General features: G+C 44.4%; 1 protein-coding gene across 1 annotated transcript; it reads right to left on the bottom strand.

Moving 5' to 3' along the window:
• Window positions 1-3,141: 3,141 nt before the first annotated feature.
• LOC122128543 (E3 ubiquitin-protein ligase Rnf220-like) lies at window positions 3,142-14,430 on the bottom strand. Its single transcript, XM_042703780.1, has 2 exons — window positions 13,991-14,430; window positions 3,142-4,480 (listed from the first exon to the last, which is right to left on the bottom strand). Exon 2 carries the CDS (start codon window positions 4,273-4,275, stop codon window positions 3,481-3,483), a length of 795 nt encoding a protein of 264 aa, XP_042559714.1. The 5' UTR covers window positions 4,276-4,480; window positions 13,991-14,430; the 3' UTR covers window positions 3,142-3,480.
• Between the last annotated feature and the right edge of the window lie 457 nt (window positions 14,431-14,887).

Here is a 14,887-nt window from a genome sequence, read left to right as displayed (position 1 = left end):
GCTCTCTCTTCTTCTCTCTGTATTTCATTCCTTCGCTATGCTCTCAGTTCAGAAATACAGACACAGATGCAAGCTCTCTTTTCCTCTGTCTCCCTCTCTCTCTTACACACACACACACACACACACACACACACACACACACACACACACACACACACACACACACACACACACACACACACACTTGGTGGAATGGAAATGTGGAAGTGGGCTTTCTGTCGTAGGGTCAGGTTCAGTGCTCTGCTCTGCCGTGTGAATGTGTGGAGGAGGAAAGGCAAACAAACAGGCCCCAGCTGTCACCAGCTCACACTGGGCAGTGTGCAAGTACACACACACACACACACACACACACACACACACACACCCCAGTGCACATGTATGCAGTTATGTTCTACATCCATCAGCAAACACACTCATATGAATAGATTTTAGGATGAAATCATCTCGATCTTTTGATATCTCGTCATATGTTTTATTCTGCAGTTCCCCACTAAAAACAAAAACAAAAAAAAATCGGAATTTACCAAATCAAATCAAACAAGTTACTTGCTAGTCAACATTGTGACCTGTCAGAGGATGCCTGCCATCATGTAGCTACTCATAACCGGGCTCCGTTTCTACCACGGCGGAAGAGCTTTCCGTTTCCCGGATTCGGGGGAGAGAGCGTGCTGTCGGCGGCGGCGTGGAGATTTGGGGCTTAGCGCCGCGGGGACAGCGCTCCCGGAGTGACAGAGAGCAAGCAAGGTATCCAGTCAAGGGGAACCCAATTTAAGTCTCTTCTGTAAAAGTGCTACTGGAGATTCAATTGCATTAGAGCCCTTGGTGGGCCCAAGGTTTAATCTGATTAGATACAGCTGCAAAAGAGAGAGAGAGAGAGAGAGAGAGCAAGAGAGAGAGAGCGAGAGAGAGAGAGAGAGAGGATAAAAAGAGTGAACAAGTGCAAAGGGAAAAAAGGAGACAGTTATCAGTTCTCTGTATGTTTTTTTTAACCTCCTCTACTACAATACTCGCTAAAACGGAGCTGCCCTCTCTTACAGCAGGATGGCAAACCCATCTCTCCCCTTTCCCTGTCTCATCGGCCATGTCTGCTCATCTCATCCACAGCCCGTGCTCTTTCATCACGCTGCACAAGTGTCAGATTATGGAACACAAAGAGGACCAGGATTACCCACAGAATGGTCCATTAGGGCTCCAGGCCCCTGTGCTTACAGGTGGCTATTGTGACGAGGCAGCCCAGACACCCAGAATGGTGAATAGGTACCCTTGGCTGTCAGAAGGGGGGGGGGGGGGGTTTGTATCATTTTTTGGCCGTCCCGACCAAAGCGGGATTTTATAATCCTCTGAGAGGCAATCCGCGTCGTGATATGAGAAATTCTCTCTGTCTGTCTCTCTTCCTCTGCGCCTCCCTGCCCGTCTGCCTCCATCTCTCTCTCTCTCTCTCTCTCTCTCTCTCTCTCTCTCTCTCTCTCTCTCTCTCCCTCTCTCTCCCTCTCCCTCCCTCTCTCTCTCTCCCTCTACTCTTTCGCTCTCTTGTCGGGTGTCATTCACAGCCCTGCCTGCCACTGCGCTGGTGTTTTTATCGGATCAGTCTCAGCTCGGCGCCCTTGTCTCTCATCTGTTCCATCAAGGCTGCCTCTGTCTCTCTTTCTCTCTCTCCCTCAGCAGGGGCCTGCTTCTCGTCGCACTCCAGCTCACACACACACACACACACACACACACACACACACACACACACACAGAGGAATGTATACATCCCCATACAGACAGACAGACACTAAGAAGAGAGGGACAAGAGTGAAAAAGAGGTCAAAATTTAAAGCTAGATTTTTTTTTTAAAGAAAGGGAGACAGAGCAAGAGAGAATGAATTAAGACAAATACTGTGCAAAAAAAAGAGAGTTCAAGCAGGAGAGCAGAAGAGCGACAGAAGAACTTGAAAGAGTGTGACTTGTCAGCCGATGATCCTACAACTCTCCACTTGCAATTACCCACCCAGATAACAAGGCCTCTCTCTCTCTCTCTGTTTCTCTCTCTCTCTGTTTCTCTCTCTTTGCCTCTCCACTGACATTCACCCTCTCCTGCCTATCAGCCACTGAGCCCAGATGGATCGTACTGATGTGTGTGGGAGTCGTTAGTGACTGCACTGCACTAGTTGGAAGAGGGAGGACATTTCAAGGGGGGGGGGGGGTTGCTGTGAGTGAACCCTGTACCCAACCGCCCCCCCCTCCCCCCTCCCTTCCCACACCAGCTGAAGACAGGCTGCTGCCAAAGTTTAGAACGGCAGCATAATCCGGCGCTGGTTTGCCACGCCGGCTGCCAGTGGCAGTGCGGTCGGTGCTACTGATGAATGCTGATGACAGGAGTGTGCCCCATCTTGTAGCGAGTCACTTCCCGAGTAATCAGATTCAGACACAGGGCCAAATGGTCTCCTCTCATTGGAGAATGCTAATGTATCATAGATGGGGTGGGGTGGGGGGGACAGAGCATGAGGTTAAAATGTGTGTGTGTGTGAGTGTGAGTGTGTAAGAGTAAGAGAGGAAAGGTGTGCGTGTTTGAGACAAGCCTGTGAGAAAAGGTGTGCATATATGTGTGTGTCTGTGTCTGTGTGACTGCAATACATACTATAACTCATATTAACACATACAATGACACATTGACTTGACAGATTCTACTAAGTGTGAATCCATATTTGACTGCTTCCCTCTGAGTGTAAGAAAACAAGAAAAGCGTCAACCAGAAGAAACAGAGTAAGCAACTGATAATGTGTGTGTGTATGTGTGTGTGTGTGTGTGTGTGTGTGTGTGTGTGTGTGTGTGTGTGTGTGTGTGTGTGTGTGTGTGTGTGTGTGTGTGTGTGTGTGTGTGTGTGTGTGTGTGTGTATGTGTGTGTGTGTGTGTGTGTGTGTGTGTGTGTGTGTGTGTGTGTGACTCTGCTGAAATATGTTCCTCACTAATGTATTTGTTTACAGGTTGGAGGTTTGGATTAGTGCCGGTAACACCACTGGCCTCAGTGTCTACCTGTGCCTCTGAACACACAGAAGCCCCGAGCTATGAATGGCCTTTTTTTTCCTAATTCAGAGGGAGGAGAAGCCATCCATTTATGAGTTTTATCTGTAAGTCGGCCAGGGCACACTATCTAAACAATCCCCACAGTTTAACTTGTGACACACACCACTGATTCAATACCGCAGCCATGAATCAAAGATATGGAAAGGAGTGAGGAATGCTCTCACTGATATAGGGAGCCAACAGCATGATAATACAAAAGAGATGTGCTTCTTTTCTTCGAAGGAGGCAATTTCATCTATTGAGAGGCTTTAAAATGAATTTGTCTTATGGATACAATTTGTTTGTATGTGGTACATGTGTCATTATTTTCTTTGTTTGTTTATTAACTTAATCTTTAAAAAAAGAAAAAAAAATACTATTTTTGGACATGTGGATCAAGTTTATTTCTCTTTGAGCTTCAACTCTGGTAGCCGTTTACCTGTAGCAAGTCAGGGCCAGACCAAGACCAGATCTACTAAATGGCCGGTCCATTGTTCTTAAACATGTGAATTGTTTGCATATATGTGCAAGACACTTGTCATATGTGGCATGTGTGTACAGACATAAAAATGGGTACTCACAGCGGTCTATGCGGTCTTCAGGGCTGGACGAGGTCTCGCGATCGGACAGAAGGCCTGACACGGCGAAAATCTTTTTGCCGGCGTCCTCCACGGCCTTGAGCCCGCTGGGGGAGCCCGAGGGGATGTGCGCCCCGCCAAAGTCGTACTCTTTCCCCTCCGCGTCGGAGTAGCGCAGGTGGGGCGAGGCGTCCGCCTCCAGGCAGCCTTTCAAGCGCTTGGCCGGGGTGAAGGCCGACTGGTAGCCCCCTGCGGCCGCGGCGACGGCCTCGCGATCGTCCGACGGCGAGGCGAAGGGCCGGAAGGCACCCACACCGCTGTGGTTGAGCATGCTTATGGGCGAGCAGTCCAGGTTGGGGGGGGCGAACTGGTGGTGCAGGTGCAACAGCGAAGGCGGGAAGTCCCGGTTGGGGAAGCCCGGCGGCACGCCGCCCTGCCTGTGGTACATGGACGCGAAGGTGTACGAGCCATTGTTAAAGGGCATGTGCACGTCCTTGTCCACGGACACGCCGAACGGACGCTGCTGGCACGGTATGGAGGCGTCGCGGCTGGCCTCGGCGGTGGACGCCAGCACCATGAGCGCCGGCGACGCGAGCGGGTTGGGCATGTAGGAGGAGGTCTCCATCTTGAAGGCCGCTCGGTGGAGGTCCATGATGGAGTCTGGGAGAGGGCGCGGGGGAGGGGGTGTGCGCACGAAGCAGGAGGGGAGGAAGGTAGACAGCTTGAGGTTTGTGGTGGCGGGTCGGGTGAATGGCGGCGCAGCAGAGAGTCTGGTGCTGGGTCGAGAGGGGGACGGGTCTGCGCAGAGAAACTCGGGTCGTGGGTCTCACTGAGAAGTCATCCTGAAGTTCCTCTTCCTATGAAAAGAGGAGAAGAACAAGAGTCAGAACCCACACACATAAACACACTACATACACATCCCTAGAAACTCAGAGTGCCTCTGAAGTGCCTCCTCTAGTGCCCGTGTGTATGGGAGAGAGAGAGACACACACAAACTCTCTCTGTGTGTGTATGTGTACATGAGTATGTGTGTGTATAACATTCATTTTCCCTCTTCTTCCTCCCCAAGAAGTTGAAACTTTTCCTCCAGCAGATCTCTGGTTTTGATCGCACATAAGCTTCTTATTTCTGCATCTCTGTGTCGCCGAAGCGGAACGGCGTCTGTGACAGATAAAGCCAGCTCTGGCGATCAGATAAGAGCCCGGCTCCCCCTGCTCATGTGAGTGCTCCGGCCCTCACCCAACCCGCCCGCCCGCCCGCCCGCCCGCCCGCCCTCACTCCCCGATGGGATTCGTGTGGCGATATCATATCGGGCCGCCATCTGCACAGGAAATTTGACTGAATGAATAAATTAGCCACACTTCACCTCTTGACCCCTGAAGGGATATAGGGTCCTCTGGAGGGTTAGATGGACCGATTGGAGCAGAGGGTGAGTAGATTTAATAATGAATCGTAGCGATGACAGTTTCAAGGTGTGTGTGTGAGTGTGTGTGTTTATTTGACCTAATCCTAATAACCATGGCTTGATTACGGATATGTAACATTACACACTAGGTTAAAAAAAAGATATACTCCCTTATAAATCACAAAAAGACTGTAAAAAAAATACACTTATAAATCATAAAAACGTTGTATCATCAACACCCATAAATATTACCAGAATCAATATTACCAGTATTAGAAAGACTGCCTCCAGAGTGAGCAATGCCAAAAAAAACACTGAGCTATTTTTCGCCACTGCATCACATCTATGCAAATGCTCAAACTGATTCAGCCAGAGTCTTTCTCACTCTGTCTCTCTCTCTCACACACACACACACACACACACACACACACACACACACAATGTTTAAAAGTCCATACAGACTAGCATCAAGGCGACTCCAGGGGTATTAAAATATAGATATTTTTTCAATGTTACAGCATGAACATCAAAACCTCTAACCTAACCTCTGCATTCACACAGCACACACAGCCTCACAGTGGACACGATCGGAAATGAGCTTTAGATTATCTCACACATGACAGAGATGTGTTTGGCCTCTCCTGCCTGTTCGAAATGTGTAAAACTACACCACTCAAGGCTGGCTAGATGCCCAAGAATCAGATTACACTCCGTCTTGCCCACTATTTAGCAGATAAAATAGCACCTTGAAAATGTACCGGGACAAACCAAAAAAAAAAAAAACATCCTTGTCCCATCTTTCTCCCCCTCCTCTCCTCACCTCCCTGCCTCTGTATCAGATCTCTCCCCCCGGATAACCTCTAAAGAATGAGTCCGTCTAGGTGTTGATAGCAAGGTAATACAGTGATAAGTACCTGGATATTTCAATTTTATTATCATTACCATCAGCACGGTGAGGCAGTGTGAAACTGACAATCCAATAAAAGGACACAGGATATCCCCTGATGACCGAAGACAAAGCACAAGCAGGCTGAGTATGAGTCGGATGTGCTAATCATTCCTCTTCTCCCTGCTCCTCTCCTCTCCTCTCCTCTCCTCTCCTCTCCTTTCCTCTCCTCTACTTTGTCCATGCTTTTCCCCTGTTCTCTCCTCTCCTCTCCTCTCCTCTCCTCTTCTCTCTGCCCGTTCGCCGCCCCAGAGACATAGAGCAGGGGCCTGAGCCTGAATCTGTTCCTCTGCTGCCCGAGACAGGGGTGGGGGAGTCAGCCTGACACACACGGACACAAACCCAAACCCAAACCCAAAGCAGCACGGAGAGAATAAGAAAAAGGAGGGAGAGGCAGACGTGAGAAAAAAGATGAAGCGGAAGATGAAGAAGAAAAAGCTGAAGACGAAGAAGAGAAGGATGTTATCATGAAGATGATGATGGTGATGTTACAGAGGAGAAGAGACTTAAATAAAATGAAATGAAATGAAAGGGAAGACATACTGAAGGAGATCAAAGGAGGACACTAAATTGCAGGATGACAAGGATTTACCGCAGCTACATCCAAGGAAAACATGCTCCGTTTCCAGTGGCTTTATGTGACCTACAGTACACATACCTTCAGTACAGGAAGCTTCATAAATGTACCTATGGCATTGCGACGAGAGGAATTGTGTGTGCGTAACGTTCTCCTGCAAATAAAATAATAAACTTCATGCTTTATACATACTGAACGAGCGCGCCTCCATTTTAGAACACGGCTGTCAGAGATGCCATTTGCATGGCAGAGAACAGCTGATTACTCTCAGCAAACTTATCACTGGCAATGGAGCAGAACAGTTACTGTATCTCAGGGAGCTCATATTTATTTGTCTTTAAAACGACTTTCTCGAGAGATTTCATTTGTACCATCACAGTGTCAGCCACAGTGACGTGCAATATATTTCCACTCTGAAAGTTACTGATGTTAAAAAAATGACATGCTATGAAACAGTGCAGATAAATAAGAAGTTGTCAAAGATAGATTCCCTTGGTGTGACTGAAGAGAGGAAAACAAATAAAATAAGATTTAATATTGAAAAAAATGCTTGTCAAAATCTGACTGCAATTCAATTGTAAGTCTCGAATGAATAAAAGTTTCCGTGGAAAATGACATTCAAACCCCCGCTTCTGTGCTTTCCCCTGTCAGTTAGTATATTTAGAGATTGTTGACAACCGTGAAAGTGCCACTCTTACATTTTATTACAGGACAGGGCAGACACTGTCATTTAATACCCAGAGAAAAAACACACACACGCAAACACACACACACACACACACAAGGAGAGAGGGAAAGAGGGAGAGAGAGAGAGAGAGAGAGAGAGGGAGGGGAAGGTGAGTCTGAGCAAGGCCCATAAAGTAATGTAACTGCAACATCGGACAAACAAAGACACGAAATACAAATATTTCCGGTAGAGATTTGTATTAATTTTCAGAGTTCATTTTCATCTGACTAACTACTTCAGCGGCAACAAGACACAACCTCCCTGCACATCCTTTGTAAAAAAAACACACACTACTAGACAAAACAAAAGGATACATTTACACTTACAAGGAACATGATTCTAAGCTTTTTTTTTTTTTTAAATGGCTGTCATTTCACGCATGCATACCTCACTCTCCCCTTGCATTCAAACACATTTCCCCCCCTATCAGTCCAATAGTGCCATCAAATATTTGCCAATATGGCACTAGGAGGGTAAACTATCTCATCCGCATCCTGTGGTCTGCAGTAAGAGCTCACTCTGTATTCTGCACTGTCTGTTTTGGGGGGGCGAAGGCTGGTGGACAGTCAATACTATTGAAAATACAGTCAGTCACCGCCGCCTGCTCCGGCGACTCGGGACAGCCAGGCTCATATTTCCTGCTGAATTAGAATCAGAACCTACATGATATGAAAACTACAGAGGTGCAATTCAATAACAAGCCACAGCTGCACACCAGGAGAGAAAAAAAAGACAGAAAAAAAAGGCAAGTGTGGAGACGTGAAAGAGAGATTTAATATGGGAGCAAGCACTAGATATGGGATAATGACACTTGGATATACAGCAGGCTAAATCAATAATGACTGTACAAGCTGTGCCACACAACAGTAGTTCACTAACAACAAATAAATTCTCCCCAGTATATGACACACAATAAAATCTGCCGATGACTATCGGCCATCAATCTGCAAAATATCAGCGTGTGGCTTTCACATACGCTGTGCGTCAAACCAGCAACTACAGTATCTGCAAGGGTTTTTCTTTTTCGTCTTTGCCTCACACGCATTTTACACAATTTCTCCTCTGAGAGAAAGCTTTATGGCAACGGTTCAGCAACGGGCAACAGTGATTTACTGTGAACTAAAATAATTTTCAAAAAGTTTCCTGAGGCCCAGCCTTTTCATTTCAGGGACTGCTGGGCTGTTTGTCTCATCCCGCCCACCTGAGCCAACTAATTCCTCCCTAAATCCAGATTATTTGCAAGGTGTCTGGCTCCTGGGCCCCAAGCATGCACCGGACTACAAAGGAGCCCGCCCCACCGACTCCCACCTCAGCTGTCCAGCACTCTCTGTGACTGGGCAAATACAGAGAGAGAGAGAGAGAGAGAGAGAGAGAGAGAGAGAGACAGAGAGAGAGACAGAGACAGAGAGAGAAAGAAAGAAAGAGGGGTTTTTACCCCTGTTTGCCCGCCAGTAGCCAGTAGCCAGCAGACACCACCGGACAGCAGCTCAGCTCGTCCATAATAGATAACTGAGCCCAGTGAGAGTGCAGTCAGCCTCCAAGCCCCCCTGATGACAACTTGTTGGCCAGCCTCCCTTATAAAACACCCCTGACTAATTCAGCAGCTCCGTCAACACAACGCGCCACAACCGAGGGCCCGGGAGCATCACACATGTAAAAGTGTGCTTTCCACTCACACACGCCGCCGTGTGTGTGTGTCTGTGTGTGTCTGTGTGAGTGTGAGTGTGAGTGTGTGTGCCAAGAATGCAAGTTTAGGGTTACACAAATGATCATTCGCATAATGTGTAATGTGCGTCTGTGTACGCAGGTATATATGAATTCCCCCAGGCGTACGTGTGCATGGATGGATGTCTAAAGGATGGTGTAATTAAATAAATGGCATTTGCAAATGTCTGCATTCCGGAGACAAACTGCTTCCCACTCCTGGGCTGGAGTTGTGTGGGAGGGCAATAAGAAGCACTGAGACAAGCTGATAGATATCTGTCTTCAATCGATCTCAAGTAAATGCACTGCTAATGCCTTCAGGGAGGCATCTGAAAATTAACTTAACTTATTTTCTAGCGCTGAATCCTAATAATTGACAAATGGGGAAATGGGAAAGACGAAAAATATCTGATAGCTATTATTTCAAAAACTCATATCATCAGCGAGAACCCACCCCGGCTGCTCAGAGAATTTGCCTGTTGTCTTAGTTTTCACTAAATTTCATCATTCCTTATGCTGGCAGAAAAAAAACCTTTGATCCGTTGTTAAAAGGCTAATTATATTGTGCATCTGGTACAATTTTATATTAAGGTTTAAATGGAGAATAAAATAAATACATTCATCTAAAATACATTTAAACATCTGGGAGTAGTATATGACACATTTTTTACACACTGGTGCAGAAGCAAAGAAAAGTAGGAAATTGTGGGTGGCTGTGTTTTACTTCTCTCTAAACTGTATGATGTATGATGCTCTTAAAAGTCACACTCTAGAATGAATTGCGGTAATTCTAGGCCTACAGCAAAAAAATATTACAATATTTGAATTAGAATTTGAATAAGATGTGTTGTTCAGATTCAAACAAATATGCAGATTCAAACAACTAAAACCAGTCTTAACTGCATAGTGTGGATGTGGGAAATAAATTGTATTTTTCCACGGAAATTACACTTTTTATAATAACAATTTTACATTTTTATGAAATTGAATTATATTTACAGTGTGGTGACGCAAATGACATTGAGAGGTTTGAAGATGAGATAAGATAAAAATACATTTTAGAAGTACACGCATACACAACTGCATCAATAACCGTTACACTAAGACCATGAAAAACGAACAAATAAAGCCACGCGAAGGCGTCGCTGCCAAAAACCCAACAAGTAGCCTACCCCACCATAAAATTTCAAATGTTCCGCTTTGGAATTGATTAAAAGGCGCATGTAAAGGCGTGTCTGAGCGCACCAAAATATAAAGGAAAGGGGATGCGGAAGTTATCCTCGACCACCCCTGTTTGTCAATTTTATGATTTAATGAACCTCTTGCCATCTGAAATAACTGTTTTGAGAAATGTGTAACAAAAAACGTATAGAATGTATGCTACAGTGCAGCATGTGGCTCTTGAAATTTGTTGTGTGCCATGTTCAAACACCGTTTTTAATTTAGCCTACTGTCATGCTGCTCATTCCAATTACCATGCAATACCACCGTCTGCATGACAAATTAGTTTTCAGTGAAGTGTTTATTAGCACATCAAAATATAAACATGAATGGGGGCGGGGTTGTGCGCTCTTAGATGGGTTAATTCTACTTTTAATATATGACGAAAAAAACAGCTTACATCGATAAGAGTTAATAGACCAGGGGTTATCAAGTCGGCGCAATGATGAAATCTGAGGTTAATTTACTTTCGTGGTGCAAGCGTGGGTTTGACTTTGAAAAATATACTCTCAACAGCCAGCATCGGCGGTGCCAATCGCGTTGAACACTGTCACAAATGATCCAAAAGTGAAGCGCACCACTTGGGTTGCTTTTTCAGCTCCCTCGTAACGTTTCTTGAATACCAGGCACGACTGTTGATGAGATGCCCTCCTAATTGTTAGCGAGAAAGAAAGTGTTTCATTCCGCCTGCTCGCTCTCCGATTTTTAATTCCGCGCAGCGCACAAATCCAGATTAAAATAACTCTGGCTATTGATCCGGCCACTGGAATCGACATTAATTTTAGTTCACTTCTCACTTTGCAAGGGAATCAATGTGAAGCAATAACAGCTGACATCGCCGCTGAAAAGGATAGAAAAGAAGCACCGGCGCTAGAAATCGAAACACTGACAAATAAATCATCTGTTACTTTTCTACCTTCCAACCTCGACTTTCTGTTCGCACGCGTCTCTCCAGCGACTGCTATGTTACAAACCCTGGGGGAATTCTTCTTTAAGGAAATATGTAGAAGAGAAAAACAAATTCAAGTTCGAAGCTCCTTACAAATGATGCAGGAGTGTACTTTTAAACGAATCTAAATGATCAATTAAAAGAAGAATGGTACATGGATAGAGTAGCACTACATTTTTGGGTTCATGTTTAGATATTGTGGTAAATGTCCCATGGTCCGAATGCGTGGGCCGAAATGTTCTTTTTTAATTTTTTATGACAGCACTGGATACAACAAATGTTTAAAATATCAATTCTTCAGCTCTTATCTAAACTTCAGTGAAATTCACTGAACAGTGTAGACAACTGAATCGGCATTGCTTGTCTGTAGGCTACATCCTTTACAATGAGCATGGTTTATTAAAGATATTCACCACTGATTATAAAAATGAGTACAATTTAAAACAACCACCTACAACGAATCAGAAGCGTGATTGTGATGGTAGATTATTCAGGTTTTAACATTTCGAAAGAACTAACCTTGTGCAACATCCAAATTTGGTATCACACCTGGTTGGCAAAGCCTGTCTTTCCACAGATAAATAATTGCAATGCATATTGCGTGAGTAAACACAAAAAATGAAAAAGTTTTGTGTTAACACAAACCAGTGTGTTCCTTGCAAGAACAACGGGTCGTCATTTCCTAGATCTATCTTTTTTTCAACTGCATCGGAAGAACTGACAAAGATGTTGTCTGGAAAGCTTAATTTGAAATTGAATTACAGTCAGCAAGTAAATAATACTGTATAATTTGGGCTATTTCTCTGAGACCAAAATATAAAAGCAGCCCTCTGAATTTGTGTGCCATTTGAATTCCTCAATTTAAAACATAGCAGGAACCTCTTAACTTCGCTCATCTCCATGCGGCTGTTCCACATTTATCACTGATGAGATAAAAGATGGTTATCGTAAAGCGCGCCGTAGTGTGTGATTCAAGAACAATGCAATGGTTTAAGGCTTTTGCTAAAGTAAAATAAAATTTGGACAGATGCAGAACATGTTTATCATTAAAGACAAACACTTTCACAACTACATGCTTTAATGTACTACATCACTGCCTAAGAACCACCCGCACCGTGGGTAGCAACATAGCTTTTTATTATTATTAAACCAAAATTTTATTAAAACCTCATTCTATAAAACTGCAATAAAATCAAACCAAGTCATTATGCTCTTCAATAAATAGGCCACATGATGTTTCAGTGGAAACACTGTTTTATTTAAACTATAATCAGCGCGGTCTTAAAGCTAGGTCTACACATATAAACCTGGTAATGATATAGTTTCAGGCCCGAGATAAGCTTGAGAGGAGACGCACAGACCAACTACTCCCTGTGTTCATTATTGTGAATTAGGCTTGACATACTCTGTATGCAGCGACTCATTTTACAGCTTATCAGTTTGGCGGAAACCCTCTAGCTTGTAGCCCAGTCCGTCGTTCTAGGCAGGATGTAAATTGTAGTGGTCCATAGTAAACAGGTGTTTCCCTCGGTACTGCTGACGACTTGGCTAAGCTTTCGATTTAGGTCCTGTGAGGGTCCCACTCACCACGCGGAAGTGGGAAGTCTTAGAACCATCAAAACACAACTTTAGTTAGCATATGGCACTACATTTGTACGGAATTGTAATCTCTCTCTCTCTCCCTCTCTCTCTCACACACACACTTAACTCTCTTACAAGACTACAGTCACTTGTGGCCTCCGAACAATCCGCATTATTGGCCTTGTATGGGTGTTAATTTATGCTCTGATTAGTGTGCCAGCAATAAATTTAATTATACACTCCCAGCAGAGAGGAATTGTACTCGCGTCCAAATACTTGGAGAGAAGTTGAAAGTGCAAAGCAAAACAAACAGTTTTCATATTCCCATCAACAACTCTTATGGCCTGTTTAAGACTTTCGTTTTAAGTTTAAAACACTACAAATGAGTGTGGCCTACTCCATATGAGAACCCACAGGCATTTGCATTTTTATCACCACATCAAATACGCCTATAGGTTTAATCCAGTTTAAACTAAAGCCGTCCACTGGACAGTTAATGAGATGAGCCACGTCCCTCTGGTCTTAGTAAATGTCAAATCTGAAGTGGCACCAAGGAGAGGGTTAGTTGATTTGTTTAAGTAGGCCCATAACAACCATTAGCAGTGAAAGTGAGCAGTGATACCAAGAGAACTCAGTTACAATTCCGTATAGCCAAAATGTGAAGGTGTTGACGCCATGTCAGGTGTAAATTGCTCCGTTCTTCAGGAGATATTATCACATTTCCCTTTAAGTTCAAGCTAAACGATAGAAATGTGCTCCAAAACATAGGCAAAGTCAATGAGAGAAAAGGCAGTAAATTGTAGGTCCTCTCATTAGCATGCTAATCATGTTAAAATAAGTTTAAACAAGTGTCCTATGCGCTCTGCAACCTCGCATAACTGGTAACTAACTCTGTCCATGAAGCCAACTCCAACCACCCAAACGCGCCAGTTCTTGCACCAAAAAAAGTCCAAACTAACGATAGGAAAAACGTTGACACATTCATCATAAAATGTCTGAAATGACACACTGGTGACATGCATATAGACGTAATTAACATACTAAGACGAACTGCTTATGAATGTAATAACACATGTTTGACAACGTCCTGAAGGCAAGGTATCTGCCGACCAGACTTCGGTAACGACTTCGCGTATAAGACACTGAGATAAGGCAGGATTTTCCATCTGATGTTTAAGAAAGTTAAACAAGAGCAAGGTCCCATCGAGTCAAATGGAGATCATAAACAAGCTCTGTCAAGACATTCGGTGCACTTACGTTGTTTAAAACAATCCCTTTGAAGATTCAAGATGTCCTTTTATCCTCACGACCGAAACTTTTCAGGGCAGACGAGCGAACGCACTGGAGATAACGGAGAAGCATGGAGTAGAAAGAAGTCGTACCAGGCTGTTCGATTCTGAGAAGGTAGCTGCTGTCCCAACTCGAAGGTTCACAATGGTATCAGTTGCATGTGTCGATGAGAAGGAATCTGCGTGGAGTCGCAAAATAAGTGCGAAAGGCAGAATGAATCTGAGGTGGATGGTTCACATTCACAAACAGTGTTTTAGGTGCAGTGCTGCCGCTCAGCGCCAGGTTTGCTCAATGACTGACATTCTCTCCCATTCCTCTCTCTCCTTCCCCCAGTCACCCAACCCCCCTTTCCGCGCTCCCTTGGGGGGATTTCAGCGCTGTTTTGTGAGCACTGAATGAATCATCTTCTGGCTACTCTACTGAGGAGAGCATGGGAAATGAAGTCCACAGTCAAACAAAAGACATAAACGCTAAATGTTGTTTTTTCCTTTCCAGTATAGGTCAGGTAAGAGGACAACTGTCTTGGATATGAATGGGCAAGTTCAAGAGTCAAACGTAGCCTACATGTTATTGCCACAATGCAAAAATAGACCCTCTGAAAAAAATCAGGATTATATGTGATTTTGTATTATTTTTTCATTAAAAACACGGAAAGGCAATGTTATCACTTCAAGGTTTCCGAAATTTGTTGCTGCCACTATTGTTAAGTGTTAAGTGTTAAAGATAATACATAAGTGAATAAGAAGGACGCATAAAATGAAAATGCCTAAGTGCATAAAACAAAAACACAAATTGGTTATGGACTTTACTTGTCTAAACTTTGCCTTTTTGAGTAGCTGAATAGTATTGACTGTCAAAGTACAT

Source organism: Clupea harengus, chromosome 25 (genome assembly GCF_900700415.2).
Source record: "Clupea harengus chromosome 25, Ch_v2.0.2, whole genome shotgun sequence".
In the NCBI taxonomy this organism is placed as follows: domain Eukaryota; kingdom Metazoa; phylum Chordata; class Actinopteri; order Clupeiformes; family Clupeidae; genus Clupea; species Clupea harengus.
The sequence above is the reverse complement of the archived record's forward strand: the minus strand, read 5'-3'. Positions and strand labels throughout refer to the sequence as shown.